The 20,574-nt window shown below is 38.7% G+C and overlaps 1 protein-coding gene across 2 annotated transcripts in view; it reads left to right on the top strand.

Moving 5' to 3' along the window:
• SNX24 (sorting nexin 24) overlaps positions 1-19,370 on the top strand; it is a 186,348-nt gene extending 166,978 nt beyond the window's left edge. The window contains exons 4-7 of one of the 2 annotated variants that reach the window (XM_033181430.1): positions 10,339-10,433; positions 11,867-11,899; positions 12,402-12,466; positions 17,845-19,370. In XM_033181430.1, coding sequence (XP_033037321.1) covers positions 10,339-10,433; positions 11,867-11,899; positions 12,402-12,466; positions 17,845-17,912 — 261 coding nt within the window. In that variant the 3' untranslated portion in view covers positions 17,913-19,370. The remainder of the gene's footprint in view (positions 1-10,338; positions 10,434-11,866; positions 11,900-12,401; positions 12,467-17,844) is intronic. The other variant, XM_033181431.1, reaches the window with a different exon arrangement.
• The last annotated feature ends 1,204 nt before the right edge of the window (positions 19,371-20,574 follow it).

Raw genomic sequence — 20,574 nt, 5'->3', positions numbered from 1 at the left:
AACTAAATGTCTTACCACATTATTTGAATTATTAAATCTGTTTTGGTTCGCTTGTTGTAAAACAGTAATATTAAATACCGTAGTCTCCTGATCTTAGGTTTCACTTACAGGTACGTAGCTAGTTTGTAATTGTATGTATGTACATATTTACTTATTTATTTTTGAGACAGAGTCTCATTCTGTTGTCTGGAGTGCAGTGGCCTGATCTTGGCTTACTGCAGCCTCTGCCTCTTGAGTTCAAGCAATTCACCTGTCTTGGCCTCCCATGTAGTTAGGATTATAGGTGCCCACCACCACACCCAACTAATTTTTGTATTTTTGGTAGAGACAGAGTTTCACCATGTTGACTAGGCTGGTCTTGAGCTCCTGACCTCAAGTGATCCACCCACCTCAGCCTCCCAAAGTGCTGGGATTACAGGTGTGAGCCACAGTGCCCAGCCTATGATTGTTTTTAAAATTTGTTTGGATTTTTTTTCTATCAAATCATCAAGAAAATGCCCCATAAATCCTGGCATTATCTATTATGTGTAATTGAAGTGCATTGTTATTCAATACACAGGTAATTTAAATGGATCAAATATGTATAATATGTGACTTTCAAGTAATTGTACCCAGTCATTTGCTGAAAAGAATTGAGCTAGTCAGGAGTTGTCAAACAGGTTTTGAAATGTTATGAGGCCAGATCCTTTGGTTTTTGTTTTGTTTTGTTTTGATTTTTTTGAGACAGAGTCTCGCTCTGTCGCCCAGGCTGGAGTGCATTGGTGCCATCTTGGCTTACTGCAACCTCTGCCTCCCGGGTTCAAGTGATTCTTGTGCCTCAGCCACCCAAGTAGTTGGGATCACAGACACGTGCCACCTCACTCAGCTAATTTTTTATATTTTTAGTAGACACAGGGCTTCTCCATGTTGGCCAGGCTGATCTGGAACTCCTGACCTCAAGTGATCCACCCGCCTTGGCCTCCCAAAGTTCTGGGATAACAGGTGTGAGCCTCTGCACCCAGTCATTTTGTTGTTGTTGTTGTTTTAATAGAAAGATTAATGGAATGTGTTGCCTTCTTAATCTGAAAGTCTTTATATATTTGTAAGGATTAGTTGAGATGTTAAGATAAATTTAAAATCCAAGGAAAACCAAGAATGTATTTTAATTGAGCCAATTTCAATGGCTCCCTTAAATATATCTGTGGAATAAATTAAGTTTGTAAATAGAATAGAAAAATATTAGGAAAGATGAAATATTCCAATAAAATTAAATAAGAAAAAAACTATATAGCATAGTGCTATTGTGCATACAGTAAATGTCAGGAAATATTTGAGAAATGAATGAATGAATGAATGAATGAATGACTGAACCGATACATAATTTGAACAGTAGTTTTGAAGCTAGAGACACCTGGCTTCTAATCCCAACTGTTCCCTTACCTTCTAAGAAACTGTCACAAATGATTTAGCCTTTCTCAGCCCCAAATTCCTCATATGTAGAATTTGGATAATGAAAACATCTCATGGTATTGTGAGAATTAAATAAGATAAGGAGCCTGGCACAGAATAGACATTAAATGAACTTTATTGTTGTTATTGTTGTTCTAACCCACATGAAAATTACCATATTTGGTAGATTAAAATTGTTGAAAGTTAATATGACAACCCAGTATTAATACTACATCAAATGAAATGATTGTTTTGTCACCAAAAAAGATAACAGCCCAACCTGAGGGTCTGGGAAAGTTTCCTAAGGGAAATGACACTGGAGCTGAAACTTGAAAAATAAGTTAGAGTTGGCCAGTTAAAAAGAAGTGGGAAGGGCATTTCCAGGAACAGAGCTGTGCCCTCACATAGTTTACTTTAGGGTAAACATGGATAAAAGAGACTATTTCAAGTACTGTGGTAGGGATATAGTGGGCCTTATTGGCTTGGCTATTATAAACTCTTGAGTACATTATATTCAGAGGCCAAGTCTACTGGCGTAGGACCATACATCCTTATCAATAAAAAATGCTTCAGCATAACACTTCAAAATGTGCGTATTTAATAATAAATCTTACACATGTGCTGTGAGTCTACATACTAAAAATTAGAAAAGATAGGTTTTTTATTTTTTAATTAAAAGTAAGTAAAAATAGAAGTTCTGATATTTTTTCCTGAATCACAATTCATGATCTTGCTTAACTCTCCACATGTCTATAATATACTTTGGAGACCCCTGGCCTGTGAAAAATCCATGAGCCTAGACAGAGGTTTTCCTAATGCTTCCTAACCATGTTTCCTGAGAGTTCAGAGTTATATATATTTATATTTTTATATATTTTATATATATATATATATATATATATATATATATATATATAATATTTGCAGTACCTGCATAGTCTCAGAAGCCCCAATCTAGAAAATTAATGTTACCATAGTCTCAAAGCTGATTTTATCCCTAGGATCCATAGATAGATAGATAGATAGATAGATAGATAGATAGATAGATAGATAGATAGTATTTGCAGTACCTGCATAATCTCAGAAGCCCCAATCTAGAAAATTAATGTTATCATTGGGTTAAAGCTGATTATATCTCTAGGATCCCAGTCAGGGATCTGCTTCCTAGGAGCAGAAGCAAAACCACTCAAGGAAGACGTACCTAGAACTTGGCCTGCAGTAGATTCCCACAGATAAAGCCTTTCTGAATATGAGCTTATGAATCAAAACTACAAAACATAGAAAACTACAGGAATAAACAGCTATGAGTGAGAACCAACAGACACACAAAACAGCAGGATTAGATCCAAAGAACTGCAAGTAAAATAGCAATCTAACAGAAACAAATTAATAAACGTTTAATCTGGGCATAAGAAAAGATTAAGACTCTAAGAAAAATAGAGCTTCCAGGTTTGAAAAGGAACCAAATATGAAATGAAAAATATATAGTCATTAAAATTAGCTCAATGGGTTTAGTTAAGACGCAGTTTAGAGATAGCCAAAGAGAGGATTTAATGCATGGTCCCTGGATCTGATGAACCTACTACTGTTCTAGATGTAGTCACAATACAAATCAGACGGTGTCATGTACAGTGAGATACCCCATCTACCTACCACCCACCCACATAAGATCATTCAGTGACTCCCAAGTCTACAGAGAAAAGAAAAGAAAACCCTTCACATGATCCAGAAGCCCTGCCTAACCTCTCCAGCTTAGGTGACCCCATTTTATTGCTTACCTTTATTTTTTTCTGTGGCATTCTTTAAGGGTTTTTTTAATGTCATGCTTCTACCTTCCACAGGCCTTTGAACAAACTGGAATATCCTACTCACATTATTCTCATTAGCTCATTCAACTCCCAGCTCAAGGGTCACTTCCCCAGGGAAGCTCTCCTTCACCCCACAGGTTAATAGGGGTGCTTTGTTACTAATGATCAAGGAAACTAGCTACTCCCCTTTAAGGTACTAATTCAGTTTGTAATTTCACATTCATTGCTGTGAATCAGCATTTATCTTCCCTACCCAATGACAAACCCTGGGAGGACAGGACTATATTTGTTGGGCTAACCATTGTATCCCCAACACAATGCTTGTAGTTAGTAAGTGCTAAACGAATACTTTTATATGAATACATTCCAGAAAAACACAGAATGTAAGTTTTGATATTAAAATAGCTCCAAAGACTATTGATTTTCCACTTTCTTTTATCCATGGTTAGTTTTTTCCTTTTAGCCACATTATCAGAAATGATATTCCTTTTTTTCCAAATCTTCTTAGGCAAATTATATTATTTCTTTGTACAGATTCATTATTATTTTAAATAGGCCCCTTTCCGCATTCAGCATTTAGTGTAGGTCCTCAGATTTCTTGCAAGATAGTATATAAAGCCCTGTGAAACCATAGCAGGTGTCTATTTGAATTCCTTGAGTAGTGCAGTTTTTACCAAGGTACAGGCTAGACACTCTTGCAAATGGTGTCACACACAAAAAGGGGGATGCATCGTACAGTGGGTTCTTTAGAGCACATCTGATTTTTATTTTTCAGGTGGTCACGATCCTTCTTAAATCTGTCTACTGGCTGACTTTTTAAAAGTGTTCCTTTGCTAACCTGATTATGACTCATGTTGTGAAATTTTGACCAGGTGCAGGGAAGTGGTAAGTAGAAGACTGAGGACTACAGAGCCTCTGTGAGTTCGTAGGTTTTGGGTCCCAGAGGACAGTGACACTGAGCCCAGTTACTGCAGTGAGGAGGTATTGATTTTTCTCCCTCCCTGTTTTTAGCCATATCTCTGAAGTAGATATGGTATGAAGCATCTTTCCTGGTGAAGAGAGGAAAAGCTGCGGTGGTGAACTTTGTCACCCCAACAGCCAGACATTTCAAATCAAACTAGATGGAATGGAGGAAGGGCTTAAAGTGCTCTTGTAAACCTCTTGACTTAGTTCAATACCTTAGCTTTTGTGACAAAGAGGTTCCCTACAGTTTATAACAACCCTGATAGACAATGGGAAGAAGCGTGTGTGTGTGTGTGTGTGTGTGTAAAAGGGAATAAAAGGATCAAATCAGTGAAAACAACACAGCCCTGTGCTATGATCTTAGAAGGTTAGCAAAGTGGTCTTGTCCAAGTTTTCAACAAGATGTTCCATCCCTGTTATAATTGGCTGCTGGGTAGGTTTGGACCTAACTAGAATGCCAGCGTTCGATTTCACCGTGTTCTCAGTGGAGATGTGTCACCGTTTATGCTCGCCTTAGTGACAATTTTCTAAAATGGAAACTCGTGGGAAATCATTACAGTGTTTATATGTCTCCCTTGTCGGACGGCGTTATCCTGTGATATTTTACCAGTGTTTTCCAGTGCATGATGGCATCTCGTGAAGGTTAAGGCAAAACAAGTCCCTCTGTAATTTTGTGACTACATTTTACTTACTGAAGAAGAAAAGATAACTGACAATTAAGTATTTGGGATGTCACAGAAAGAACATGTGCAACTAATCAATGGTATCCTTTGGGAACATGATTTTATAAAGCTGATAAGGTAGAAAAATTGGGATTTTGTGATTTGTGTTACATGGTGATAATTGCACCTTTTCAATAAAAAGAACATTTCTTCTGGAGTAAACATTGAGCTTGCAGGGGCTGTTGGTGGTAATGGTGTTGTTTTTCTGCCCCATGCAGTAAGTTTTTTATAAATGCTTTCATAGAGTTTAACTTTTTTTAAATTCTTCATTTAAAGTGATATTTCTGAGGAAATATCTGGTCTGCTTTAGAGAAAGTCATTTATTCTTACAAGAGTGAGTAGCATTGTGTAAAGAAAAATTGTTTCGTTTGTTTTTTACAAAATACACTCTTTGCCCAGTTTTACTATTTATCAGGGTTGGATGTAGTAATATCGAAGTAAGTCAAGTAGCCTATCACACACCTTTAACAGTTCTTTCATTTAACCCCATTTCCTATGGGCACCATCATAATAACCTGATTTTTGGTCTTCTTGTATTCCTAAGTGACAAATTGGATGGAAATTTCTTTAGTGCATTTCTCTGTTAATTCTATGCCATCTCCAATCTGCAAGTCTATTAAAGAGTCCAGGATATTTTGATGCTCTTCAGTGCCTATTCTTTTCATACTGTGTCACTTTTACTACTTTTATTGCACATGCTTCAATTAGAAAATGACTCCTTCCTTGCTGGTTTTGACAGTACTTTCTTCTTGTTCCAGCAGCTTTGAAAATGCTGGATAACCAGTGGCCACCTTCTTTAACAGAACAGTTAGTTAACTTAAAGATCATTATCCCTTTGACTTTCCACTGCCTGGTTCCATTCTTCATACCTAATATTGGATGACTTGTTTTTATGGAAACTATTTTGAAATCTTTTAGTTATTTTCATTACTTGCCTCTAGCTCTTCCTAGGTTTATTCTTATTTCTCTTTTGTGGTGGCAGGGGGTGCTTGATAATATCACCTTAAGTGGAGTGAGAGAACTGTTCAGTTCATTTGACAACATGTGGAAGGAGCAGTTCTTGTAGACCTACCATTTGAGACCCATGACTCTCGCACATAAACAGCTACTCTCTGTCTTGCATCTGGATAATTCTGTTTCTCACAGTATTTCACTGTGTGTATACCTGTAAAATTTATTGGGATTTATTTCTAGCTTTTTCTCCAAACTTGTCACATTCATTTTGAATTCTTGATGTTTTACTGCATAAATTAGTTGACAGGCCATGTGTGCCAACTTGCCTCCAGGAATGGGATGAGCACCACTAGAGTCATTGGGTAATTAAGCAAATAGCACTGGGCCTGATACCATCACTACCCTGCAGTTCAGAATGCCCCTCTTATAACACGGGCAGCATGGTAGTGCTTCATCAGCTGTACTCTAACCCAGCAATGATAGAATAGAAAATCAGACTTTCCTTAATGTTTTGTTAATTTTGGGAACCCTCCACACCACTGACTGCTGCATTTTAGGATAATATATAGAAGACATGGAAATCATGAATATGAATTATTCTCTAGAATCGGTGCAGCAATAGATTTTGGTGTATTAGAAAGAATCCTTTACCACAGTAGCCTCAATGCCAGACAAATGTTTTCAACTCAGCCCAGAGCTGAAGGCATTAATGAATTCTAATAGCAAGGCAGCATACCCTCCAGTGGGGTTCTAATTGACAAAGAGATAGAAAACTGAAACAAGAAGGCCAACGTGTCCTTTGGGGAGCTGGCACAGCATCGGCCGACAGTGCCTCAGCCTCCAGGCCAAAGAAAAGTGAGCCCGGCAGTGAGTGCTGTTGCCCTGTCTAAGCTAAAAGCTGGTGTTCTTGGCTGGGCTGTCAGGGGTCTGCAAACCCCCTGCCACCGAAAGCACAATTATAGATGTATGTGTGTTTTCCAGCAAGCAGGATACTCGGCTTTTATCTGATACTCAAAAAGATCCCTGAAATATAGAGGGCCAAGAAGCTCTGTTTGCTCGATGAACAATAATCCAAACTTCAAAATTGATAAAATGGGTTGTTGGGGATTCACACAACAACAATACTCAATGAAAAGAGAGTTAGCATCTATCCATCGCTAACTGTGTATCAGAGATTCTTGATACACAATTAAAGGTTATCCTCACAATAACCTTTTAAGATAGAAAGAGAAAGGATTCAAACTCAAGTCTTCCCTGAAAGCCCACGTACTTCCTACACCACACTGCCTCTCTAAAGAATGAAAGTGATTAATCATTGGATGGATATTAATCAAAAATAAAGATAAGCAGTCTAAAACAATAGAGAGAGAGAATTTGATATTCAAAAATTTAATTTTTTAAAACTTAGGAGCTTATTGTTGAGCAAAGTTGAGAGATTTAAACCGAACTGACATCTTTATTCTATAGGATGATCCAGGGTACAGCTTCAAGAAGGGGTGGTTCCTTCAGAGCCAAAGCCTTTCAAGAAACTGAAGAAGTTGTAAATGGAACAGTTGTGAGGTCCAGCCTTACTGTTCAGTTTCTCATGAATAAGGTCATGTGGGTATGAACAAAAAGATTTAATTCCTCTTTTTCATCTCTGTACCAACTGATGACAGTCATTTGTACATAATATATTACATTAGGTAAATTCTTCTACATTTTACTTTATCTCTGAAGTATTAGTTCTTTTCTCCCAAGCTTTTGAAACAGAACTTAGGAAATATGCCTGCCCACATAACTGAATGCGTAACTAACCCTCCATGCTGCCTTCTCTAAAACTATAAATCCCAAAGTACATATTGGTCATTGTTTTATGGAAAATGTTATTTGAGAATATTCAGTGAAAATTTAGCAAAGTAAATTACACACAGATTTCTGGAGTTTTCTGTATTGCTTTTGCCAGTATATCTTACGTAAAGCAATGTGATCATCTGTTTGGAGAACTCTGGGGAGGCTGAGCAGGATTAATTCCCGTCCCTATGTTGCAGTGTAAACAGCTTTTTGCCTGTCTTTTGTCATTAATGATCATGCTGTAGATGTAGTCAGTGCATTGTAAGCCAATCTGTCAAGGCAAATAAACAATTCACCTTGTTAAAATTCCCTAAATCTTGCATTAATAAAACCTAAGTAACCCCCTGAACACTCAAGAGATGTCTTCCTCCATGCTGCAGTGATGGATGACATGTCTAAAGATCCTGGAAATTAAGTAGTTCAGGTCATTAAAAGTGTCCCACACTTGTTATTGATTTAATTTATTTTAAGAAGGTGGGGGTGGAGATAAGAATGTTATACTCTTCCGTCTTTTTTTAAATCTGAAAGCTACCACTTGTACAGATAATTAAAACTATTGCCTGGGGGAACAGGTCTGCATGTGTTACAACATTAAGCTTTATTATTCAAATACGTATTGTATCATCCTCTTAAACAGATATCTAGGAAAAAAAACAACCATTGAAACATGTGTCACAGCCAAAATACCTTGGAGTTTTATATGTGTGATGATTCCCAGAACTTTTTGAGTTATAGGCACTGAAATAATGACCTCTGGGCACCCAAAAGTGTCCTCGAATAGGTAAAAACTGAGGTAAAAGTGAAATGATTTAAGGAAATTTAATTGAAATAGTAATGAAATTATGCCTCTGAACAGAGGGGGTTTTTTTTCTCTTTATTTTCTGAACTTTTTATTTTTCTATTTTTATAACCAGGAGAAAGTAAACACATACACACACATGGATGGAGAGAGGGACAGAGGGATGGACGGATGAATGCATTGGTAGATGGGAAAACGCTTAGAGAGTGATACGCTATTTCGATTCTATCTCACTATATTCTAAGGCAAGTTTAAGTTGTTGTTTAGTGTGTGTGTTTACTTGTTCATTGCTAGCTTTCTTCACCAGCCCATGCTCCACTGGACCTGTAAGATTTATCATCATGTCCCAGTGTCTAACATAATAGATGCCCAGTAAATTATTATTTAATGAATAAAGTATAACACCCTAATTTTTTCTTCTATCTTTTATTCCTTAAGCTTCCGTGGGAACAGTGAGCTGTGTAAAGAACAGTAGCAGCCCCCGATGGAGGTGGCTCTTTAGATGACCCCTCTCTAGGGACTGAACACCAGGAGGGCTATGCTCTAGTGTGGGACAGAGGGCAGCCTAGGAGGACTGGCAACCTGTGTAGTCACCCACCCCATTTGTATGACCTGAACTGGGTAACAGTATTACAAAACCTGATAAGAAATTGGGGCAACTCAGTATGTGAACCCTGGCTAAAAACAAGATGTGATATAGAACTGTGTATCTACAAGGTACATAATTTCACCTCACTTTTGTTTCTTGTTATGTATCTTATGCACCACCCTACACAGTATTCCTGATCAATTGTGTGAATGATATTTCACCACCAATTCTCATAGTTCTTTAAACAACATGTACTTACTGGACAAAATTTACCCATGGTAAGTTATGAAAAATGACCCCTTAAGAATAGTTGTATTGAAGTCAGAGATTAAAATACAACCTTTGATGCTTTTCTCCTGTGGTCTTTTGGAAAAGAGGGAGGGGGAGGTGGCAAACTTCTGTTCAGTTCACACACTCTGGTAGACTTTAAAAATACATAGATAAGAAGATACATACTTTGTCAGATTTCTTCTTGACGTTGCATAATCTGGATCTCTGAGTAGTGACATGGTTATGCCATTATGCCGGCTATGTAGCAGAGCTCACTAAATGGAAGAACTCTATAGATTTTTTTTCATCATGTATGCTGATTTACACTTAGCAGTAAAGTTGTTACTGACCCTTTGAGTGGAGCTGTCCAAATGGCAATAAATGTCAGTTGATTCTAATGCCAAAACAGGTGATAGCTGAGGGTTCTTGACTAAACCTTCCAGTTAAAAAATAACTTACACCGTATTTCCTAAATAGTAGTGGTTTCCTGTGGGGAGATACACACACACACACACACACCACACACACACACACACACACGTATAGATAAGGTATATCAGACCACTTTGTCATTCAGTAAGGACAATTTGATATACATATCTTAACAGTATTATTGATGTTCCCAGGTTTTGAAATATTCACTCTGGATTAGAATCTCCATGAAGGCAGGAACCATTTCTACCTGGCTCCCCACTGTCTTGTCCCCTAGTCAGCATCTAGTGTATAGTAGGTGCTCTATAAATGCCAGTTGAATGAAAGAACAGATAAACTGCAGTATTTGCCAGCACTCCCTAGCGTGTGTGTCAGCCTGAATTCCTGGTGGGCAAAACAGAGACCACTCCTCATCTTGACTGTGAGGAATGTTGCTGGTAAGAACTTTGATGGACGGTTATGACTTTTTGAAATAGTTCATTTGATTGATTGCCTAGCAAACTTCACTTCAGTTTCTAATTCTGTTTTCTGCTTTCACAGGCTGTCATTTTAGAAAATGAAGAACTTCCCAAACTGTTTCTTGATTTCCTAAATGTGCGACACTTGCCCTCTCTACCAAAGGCAGAAAGTTGTGGGTAAGAATCATGTTTGCATATTGGATGTGTATTTTAAATTACTCTTCAATGACCGATTGATCTAACAAATAGCCCAGAGTGATGCCTGAGTAGCCTGCCGGCCACGCCCACTCTTTTGGCTTGCTACAGCACTCGCTCGCCGCCTGCTTTTGGTCAAAAGAATTCCTCTGAAGTCCTCATACCCATCCTGTAGCCAAATGGCCATGGCTCAGTAACCCATGTTTAGACTCAAGGAATCAATCTTTTCAATTATGCTGTTACATAGAATGATGTTACTTGATAGGAATTATGAATCTAGATAACATGTTACGGACTCATTAGTGGAAACTCAAGCAAAGTTCATATCCTGGTGGTACACATATTCATATAATTTCAAAGTTATGAATGACCTTAGAGATGATTTGATCCAACTCCTCTCATTTTGTAGTTGAGCAAACAGAGACACAGGAATTTAGTGTCTTTCCCAAGATCTCTTGCCTTGTAGCTTGCAGAACCGAGGCCTTCCAAGGCGAGCCCTCTTCCTCTACTGTCCAGCTGCCTCTCTCAGGAACTTCCAGTGGCAGAACTACAAATCCTAATCCCTATCTGTTGGTCTAAACCCATTGGTCCTAAACCCAAGGACCCAGAGGTTTGATATCATTAGCAATTGGGAAAAGCTCTCCCGAAGAATTAACTCTGAAACAAGCCACTTGCCCAGCAACAGGCACATGATGTGGGCTGAGCTAGCCTCAGAAGACCTTCAGAAACATCCATGGCATACTATATCCATTTACAGGGAAACAAATCATCACAAACTCTCAAAATCCATGCAGGAGAGAGGTTTACCCATTTTCTCGCTGCTTCCAGACCTGCCTAAAGGAACCACACTTAACTACAAGAAGATCAAGCAGACCACACCCAAAGTCATGTTAAACCCCAGCCATCCACTGGATGACAGGGCTGCAAACACCTGTCACAGCTCTTCATGAGCACTGTTTACTCAGGGCCACTTTCCACTTATTGCAGAGCAAAAATTATACACTATACTTGGCAAATAATGAAATAATGTGCTGTCTGTGTGTTCTGTTCCAACTTGTGTGTGTTTACAGGGAAGTTGGACTTCGTATATGTTTATGTATTTTTTAGAATAGACATTAGCAATGGTATTGAGTGAAATGTTTTCTCCATTATACAAGCCCAAAAGTAGTAATAAAATCTGAGGATTTTTAAGTAATCTTCCGGAAAATTGAAATCAAAGAATATTCCAGTCTTCAGATTCCTTAGGATGGGGCATAGCCAGGCTGTGGCTCAGTGGAAACTCACAACTCTTTTTAAAAATATCTCCCAATTCAGTCATCTAAAAATATTGGATATTTTTTCCTTTGTTGGCATAAATATTGACTCAACGTATGTGGTTTTTTTTGTTTGTTTTTTTCCTTTCTCAAAACTTTTAGATCTTTTGATGAAACAGAGTCTGAAGAGTCAAGGTAAGGACTAATCCTCATCAGCCAGGAATAGGATTATGGTTTTGCTAAATGTTTAATCACCCACGATGTGTTTCAAGTTATATTTTTCTTAAAAACCTTTGTTTGGAAATTGGTTTTAAGATTATAAATATTTGATAGGGAATTACAGGAGTAACCAGTTAGAATTAAGAGTGGAGGAATAAGAGCCCTACATTGTTTCATGCAAGTAATCAGAATGTTTTATCAACAGTCGTATTACAAGATTTTTAGGAAAGCATGTTTCAGCAATGACTTATTGTATAGATTGTATATCTGCTTCAAATTCCACAAAGAAATGTTTAGAAGATGAGAGCAGTGCCCATTTGTTTGCTCTCACTCTGTGTGCTATTATTCACCCACACTGTTAGAACATAAACCTTGAGACGTCCCCACACAGCAGTTTGATCCCCTCAAAGCTAGTTTGTAGTGTTTTCTGTTTACCATCGTCCCCTGATGCTGACATGCCTGTTCTTGACCTTTCCAGCAAACTGTCCCACCAGCCTGTGCTGCTGTTCCTCAGGGATCCATACGTCTTGCCTGCAGCCAGCGGTAATCAAACCTGTCATCTGCTAACAGCTCTTTACTGATCTGACCCTGCACCACATAAACCACGTTTTTAATACAGGTCTAACAGAGTGACATTGGTCCAGGGCTTAATAATCTGCCAATAAACCAGTGCTCTTGGTGTAAGAGACATTTAGAATTTTAATTGAGGCCAGCCTTTCAGGAGGAAATGTAATTTTTCTTTCTCTCTTACCAGACTATTTTGAATTAGAGTAATAAGGCAGAAAGGTATTTATGGTCCTTAATTTTTCCGATCATGTCATTTTGGCCTCTGCTTGTTTTTGTCCAGATGCCAGGGTTCAAATTCAAGGCTCTAGTCCTTTTTAAAAGTGCCTCTTCCGAAAATCTATGTATATATACATTGCAGGCATATCTCCATTTCTATTTAGATTACAGCATCTTTGATGGCCAACTGTATATTTTTGAAAGTTGCATATTTTAAATACAATTAATTGATTTAAGTATAATTGTAATCAATATTTTCGACTGAGTCTTTTCTCTGCGCAAAGAAATTTAAATTAATCAGAGTCCCTCTCAAAGTGTTCTGTTATGCATCTCTTTATGAGTTCATTTGCATACATTATCTCACTTAATTCCTTAACCTTGTGAACTAAGCAGGACAGATATTATCATTGGCTGAATGAGAAAACTGGGGTCCAGGGAAGTCCCTGACTTGTCCACTCTCAGATGGTTGATGGGTGGACCTCTTGTCGCCTACGTATTCCTTCTGTGCTCTTTGCACATAGTGAATCTTGTTTCTGGGAGTCACTAAATAGTAATAGATAAATGATCCATTGAAACCCTTCCTATTTCTGACAATAAAACCTTATGAGCAGGAGAAAGGGAACTGCTCTCTATAGCAAGGATGCACCTACTCAGATCACCCACTTAGCTGTCAGTTTGAAGAAAAGTGGCCAGGACGCAGTCCTGCTCCTCCCTAGCAAGGGTTGAGGGACCCTTCCTAGTAGCACCCTGATCAGAGTGAGCTGCCTTTGCTGTATAGGAATATGACCTCATATTCTTTTTCCTTGCAGTGAAGAATAACTTCCTCTCTATAACATTTGCTTATGTTTAACAAATGCACATGTTAGTTGATGTCGTGTTAAAATATCATATTTAACAAATATTAATAATGCAACCTAATATAGATTAAATGTTTTATAAATTATATTATCTTTGAAAAATGGCTCCACAAGCACTTTTTCCATGTATTGTTTATGCTCAGATATGTCATGCATCTGACTGAAATTCCTGCAGAAGTGTAGACAGTAAAATAGTTACTATAGACTAGAATAGCCAGGATACTTGATAGAAGAGGGAACATATTTTATGACCTTTAAATCCAACTCATCCAGCTTATTGAGCAGTGCCTACCATGTGCTCTATGCCTGGTTTGACAGTGAAGAACAGGAGGAACTTTCTTGGAAGGAACCGCAGGGGTAAATGTCTTGAGCTGGAAAGAGTAAAACATATGTGTCATTGGTAGCATGGTAATATGGATGAAGACTTGCAAAATAAGGGAACTCCTGTTTGAGAATAAGTGAATCACAGGTTTGATGGATGGGATGGGAGGTATGGGAGGACCAGTCACCAGATCTGTTTTCTTGGAATTTTGACCAATCCAGTTTCATGAATCAGATTCTTGTTATCTTAGAAGTGTTATACTAATGATACATATTCTTGCAAATCTTCAGCATTTAATTTAAAGAGAAAGTTTACTTGTATCACATTTTTGTTATGATGCCTCTTAGCAAGATATTAAGGTTATTATTCCAGAGGATATTGCATATGGAAGTTTCTTCACAGATGTACTGACCCCCACCCCCCTACAAAGTCAGAGGAGTGTCTGTCTTCAAAGATCTGACATTTAAGCATTATCCTCTTATAAAATACTGATAATCAAGTATCTCTTAGCTTTTAACATCAGAAATCAGGAGATAACTCTCTTAACAGATTGAAAAGCATTTGCTTTAGGGTCTTTGATTTGATTTTTCCAGGAAACTCAAAACAACTCTTGCCAAAGTCCCCAGTGATTTCAGTGTGGCTAAAGCCCATAGATATTTTTCAGTCCTCATCTTCCTTGGCCTCTCATGTACTTTAGACATGTTGATCGGTTTCTACTCCTTCAAACAGTGTCTCCTCTTGGCTCTCCCACTTCCTTCCACTCTCTAGTAGCTGACCAGAATGCTGTCATAGACCTTCTCTTCTTCTCACTACACTTTCTTTCAGATAATCTCCTTGTGTGTGGCCTGCCTACTGTGTGTGTACACCTGAGTCACAATATTGTATTTCCATCTCAACTCTCTCCTGGGAGCTCCAGACTCTTACCTGTGATTTGTTTGCAAGGCCCTCTGTGAGCTGCTCCAGGCTCATGTTCCTACTGGACCTCATACACTCTGCCCTGGCCACCCTGGAATTCTTTTGCGGCCTCAGGTGTGCTGTTTCCTCCACCTTGAGCCTTCTTTTCTCCATCCCGTAGCCGGCTGCCTCTCACCCTCCAGGGCTCACATTGAATGCCACAGCTTCAGAGAGCCTGTGCTGATTCTCCCTCTCCACAAGCCCCTCCACCCATTCACAATACATGTTCATTAAATAAGCAAAACCCAACAAAAATAACAACAAAACCTGCCCTAAATCACCTTCCTTCTCATCACCTCTCAATGGGAATCAAAGGCAAGAACAGTTTACTGAGTAATGCTGGCAATAATGGACATTGTAGTAAATCATACATATGATGAAGCCAAAATCCACAGTTTAAAGTAGAGTGGAACAGATGAGAAAACAAACCAAAACGCTGATTATGTTATTTCTGATCGCTAGTTGGTGGACCTTGCTTTAAAACACCTCCATCCCATTCACGTTTTGTCAGAGAACCCTATTTGCTTCTTTTATAGTAATGGTCACTATCTTATCTTTGTTCTTTGTCCTCTAAATCCCCAGCATCTAGCATATGTTCAGCTCTCGGTGGACATACATACAGAGCCTTAGCACTTGCTGTTCCCTCTGCCGGGAAGGCCCTTCTCCCAGACACCCTCCCAGAGGGCTACTTGGTCCCTTCCTGCAAGTCGTCACCCAAATGGCACCATCACTCAGGTTCTTCCCTCACTTCCCTGTCTCTGGGCCCTCTCCAGCCCATGCCCTGCTGTATTTTTCTCCTTGCCCTGTTCTTGTCACTGCTTGACATATTACCATCGTGCTAGAGTTACCCACAGTATGTAATGTTATTTTCCTTTATGTCTTTTTTGCTTAACTTATTTAGTTGAATCCTTTTAAGCTAAATATACTTACGATGTAATTTCACTGACCTTCAAATCAACTTCTATATTGTGAGTGGCAAAGAATAAAGGCATGTCTGCCACCTTCATGTAATATGCCCTTTTTGGGCATCTTTTAGAAAATTAACCAACAGCTCTATTTGTGGCAATTGATTTTAATACCCTTCTATGTGGGAGGAATACAATTAGAATTAAAATTAGCTTAGCTAAATTATTGTTTTTTATTGGGCTCTAAATATACATGTGTAAGGCCTATCACAAGCTTTCAAAGATATATTTCATGAAAAACCATTACTTCATGTTGGAGAAAGGCATGCCCTGAAAAATCAAGTGTCATCAACCAAAAATAACTGGATACTCATGTGTTGGAGATTTTCTAAGACATTATTTTGTGTGCTCATTTGCTTGTCTCCCCAGTTTTTAAAACAGCCTATAAGTTAGATACTATTATGAAATCCATTTCACAGTTGAGGAAAGAGAGGCACAGAGATGTTCAATAACTCACCTAAGGTCACACAGCTATTACATGGCCAATCCAGGACACAGAGGCCTCTCAATAAATACTTGTTGAGGTAAACTGGTCACCATATTCTGTCACTTCTTGACTTCCCCTTTGGCAAGTCTCACGGATGCCTGAAACATAAGTTCCAGACCAAGGCGATGATCTTCTGTTTTACTCCTATTCTGGGTCTTCTCCCACCACCCTGTGATTATGCAAGCCAGAAACCCAAGAGGCGTCCTTGATTTCACCCCTTCCCTCCCTAACCACATCTAACCCATCACTTGGTCCCGCCCTTCATTTCTCTAGAATTCCTCCATGGTTCTCCATCCTCAACCTCGTTTGGGCTGCCACATTGCCCTCTCGAACTACTGCAGTAGTCTCCAAACTGATCTCCTTGTGTCTGCTTTGAACTTGCTCCAGTCCATTCTCCAGTTGGCAGCCAGAATCATGTTTTTCAAAACACAGTTCTACTCTGTCCCACTCCGCTTAAACTCCCTCAATAGCTTCCCATTGAGTTTTAGATAAAGCCAGAATTCCTATCTGTTCTTCCCAGGTATGATTGGGCACCCCGGGCCCTCCAGCCTCCTCATTCCCACTTCTCTCGCTACGTTGGCCTTCATTTAGGTCTCTGAACCCTCCAGGCTCCCTCTGGCCACAGACTTTCCACCTGGCTAGCTCCCTCTGCCTACCCCTAGCCTCTGAGCGCCTTTCTGCCTCCTCTGATGAGGCAGTAATCCCCTAGTAAATGATTTTATTTACACAGTTGACAATAGAGGTTTGATGTACATTTTTTTTTCTTAAAATATTGGACCACTTTTATTTTCTTAGGTAATAACTGTATTTCTTTAAAGTGTTCAACTTTAGGATAGTTCCTGGATGTCATTATGTACAGAATAAAGTTTAAAAATTAAACTTCTGAACCATGAGATAGATTGGTTCCCATTCAAGTAATCCATTCACATTTTACCTACTCTAATGACTGGAATGTAGTACAACATCCTCTGCGCCCCTGGCCTCCCTTCCTATCTCCTATAATAATGTAACTATGTTTTCAAGTTTGGCAGGATGGCTTCTGTTGGAAATTTGCCCTTTTAAGTTAGGAAGACAGACCCCCATCTTACTGCTCTCTTTCGAAGCTAGTCTAATAGAACAAGTAGACTCAAGACAACTTGGACGAAATGCATTGTAAACCACAATGGAAAAACTGCAGTGAAGTATTCCCAGTAGAAATCTTGGAATTCCTTCAAGTATATTGAGATTTTGTTAGAAATTGAATTGCCAGTGTAATCCATCTTCCTCGTGAGAAAACATTCAGATAAAGAGCTGAGGCCCAGCAGCATTAACCATGAGAACATCCCTTAAATCAATAAGCTACAAATCTGACTGCACGTTCCTGCCGCGCCTGGTGGTGCGCTCAAGTGGCTTTAGGCTGAAGCAGCATGACTGATAGCACATCCTCAACCAGGCAAACGCCTGGCGATGCAGATTCCTGTGTTTACCGTAAGCCTTGCCTTGTTCCATTCTACAAAATGCAATTATTGTTTCACATAAGAAAAGCAGTTTTTCTTTCTTTTTTTTTTTTCCAGATTTTCCAAATGTGGTTATTGAAGGAGTCCTCCATGGGATATTTTACCCTCATCTACACCCCAGGTAGAAATCCTACATGGCTAAAAGAAGCAGAAGCAGGTTTCGAAGTCACAGTCAAGGAAATCAATACTTACCAAATTAATCTAAATGCGATGATATATAATAGCTCTAGCTAGTGGTAAAGTGTACAGTCCCAGCTTAATTCAGGGCAGGGACATTTCCATTAGAATGGTGCTCTTAAAAATAGAAACTGAACCAGGGCAGTGGTCAGTCTAAGGCCAAGTGTTTAAGAAGTAAAATGTAGCTGCCAGCATAGAAACCCACGAAAAGGAGGCCACGGGAGATTCCTGGAAGCACTGAGTGTAGCAAAACAAAGCTACTCTCTGCTTCAGTCGCACCATTTGCTAATTGAAAATCATATCCTGAATCATACTGAGACTGATCAACTTTGGTAGCTTTTTTATTCAGATCTTATGACACACTACTCTTCTCACCATGAGATTTTCTCAGCCAGTGATAGTACAATTCTGAAATGCTGGCACCAGGAGACGGTCACAGACACACACTGCTAAATGTGAAGATGGAACTAAACTGGAAGTTAAATTATACTGACAATATTATGGCATTTTTAAAGATCATGGCATTTTAATTTATATTAGAGTGGAGTTGCATCATACTCAGGGGTTAGCTTCCAAGGTCAGTACATAGGTAAAATGGGCTATTAGGATGATCCTTGAAAGCCCTTTAGAAGGGTGCCATGTTGGAAACCTGTACATCCACTACAAGTAGCTTTTCCCCCCCATGTTGGAAAAAAAGACTGTTTCTTTGTTTGAAAACCAAGTGAAGTTGTTGGTGTTTGTTTAGGGGTCATTTTGTTAAAAAAAAAAAAAAAAGCGCATACCTTTTAACACTAGAATCATAGCCTTGCAAGATGCTTGCCCCACTAGTGGCAGATGTGCACTGACAAGGAGCGAAGCGTCCACCCGGCGGATGGACAGCGCCCACCTGGGTTTCCTCGAGGGTGTGCATTCATCATAGGTGGGATCACCACAGGATTTCATGTTATTTTCCTTATGGCTTCCTTTTCACTGACCTCATGTGTTGAGTTAATGTAAGTTAAAGGTGTTTATGATATAATTCCTCTGTACATCATACTTTGAGTAGTAAAGGATAAAAGCATATGTACTACCTATATGTATGTGCTGTATGTGGGCATTTCATTGAGATCTAATTAATAGCTAGCCTATTTATGGTTATTCATTTTAATAAGTTCTGTGGGGGGCAAGTATTTAAAATCAAAACTAATAACTACATCATGGTTTTTGATTAGGATCTAAATATTCAGGTTTTAAGCCTGCTGCAAACTTTTAAAGTTATTATAGATTCTGTTACTACATGTTGGAAACAAGCAAGAACTAAATAATAAGTGTTGTCAACCAAAAATAATAGTTGGGTATTGGAGATTTTTTTTAATGTTTTTATGTTATTAGCTATTTGGAGTTAAATAAAAACAAAGAACAAGGAAATATTTGAGTTTGTCTTCTGCTCCTAAGATTTCATTGGAAACATGGTTTGTATCTGTCTATTTACACACACACACACACACATGCACACACAAAACCTCTCACACATTCACATAGATGTTTATTTCTAATATGAAAAGAGGAGGAGGAGAAATTAGAACCCTTGTAACTGTACATTGCTTGTGGAAGTGTGAAATGGTTGCAGCCTCTGTGGGAAATGGTATAACTTCTTCAAAAAATTAAGCATTGAATTGCTATGTGATTCAGCACTTCCACTTCTGGATATATACCTAAAAGAAGAAAGCAGGGATTCAAACAGCTATTTGTATAATAGTTTGGCTGTGTCCCCCACCAAATCTCATCTTGAATTGATCGTAGTTCCCATAATGACCGCAGGTCGTCAGAGGGACCTGCCGGGAGGTAATTGACTCATGGGGGCAGTTACTCCCATGCTGCTGTTCTTATGATAGTGAGTGAGTTCTCATGAGATCTGATGGTTTTATAAGGGGCTTTTCCCCCTTTTGCTTGGCACCTCTCCTTCCTGCCATCATGTGAAGAAGGATGTGTTTGCTTCCCCTTCTGCCATGATTGTAAGTTTCCTGAGGCCTCCCCAGCCATGTGGAACTGTAAGTCAATTAAACTTCTTTCCTTTATAAATTACTCAGTCTTGGGCAGTCCTTTATAGAAATGTGAGAACGGACTAATACATTTATCCATGTTCATAGCATATATTCATAGTAGCCAAAACATGGAAACAATCCAAGTGTCCAGTGATGGATAAATGTATAAAAAGGAAATTCTGACACATGCTACAACATAGATGAACCTTGAAGACATTCAGAGACATAAGCCAGTCAAAAAAAAAAAAGCAAATACTGTATGATTCCATTTCTATGAAGTATCTAGAATAGTCAAATTTATAGAGACAGAAAGTGGAACTTTGGTTGACAGAGGCTGGGGGAAAAGAGGAAATGGGGAATTAGTGTTTAATAGGTTTCAGCTGGAGAAGATGAAAACGTTCTGGAGCTGGACAGTGGTGATTGTTGCTTAACAAGGTAATGTACTTAACGCCATAGTATTGTACACTAAAAATGGTTAAAATAAATTTTATGTCATGTATATTTTACCACAATAAAAACAATAAAGGCTTTTGAATGAGTGCAGGCTCAGAGAGTAAGGGTGTAGTGATCAAGTAACACTGTCTGT

The sequence above is a fragment of the Trachypithecus francoisi genome, unplaced genomic scaffold, assembly GCF_009764315.1.
Source record: "Trachypithecus francoisi isolate TF-2019V2 unplaced genomic scaffold, Tfra_2.0 Lachesis_group2, whole genome shotgun sequence".
Taxonomy (NCBI): domain Eukaryota; kingdom Metazoa; phylum Chordata; class Mammalia; order Primates; family Cercopithecidae; genus Trachypithecus; species Trachypithecus francoisi.
This window is presented reverse-complemented; position numbering and strand designations above follow the sequence as displayed.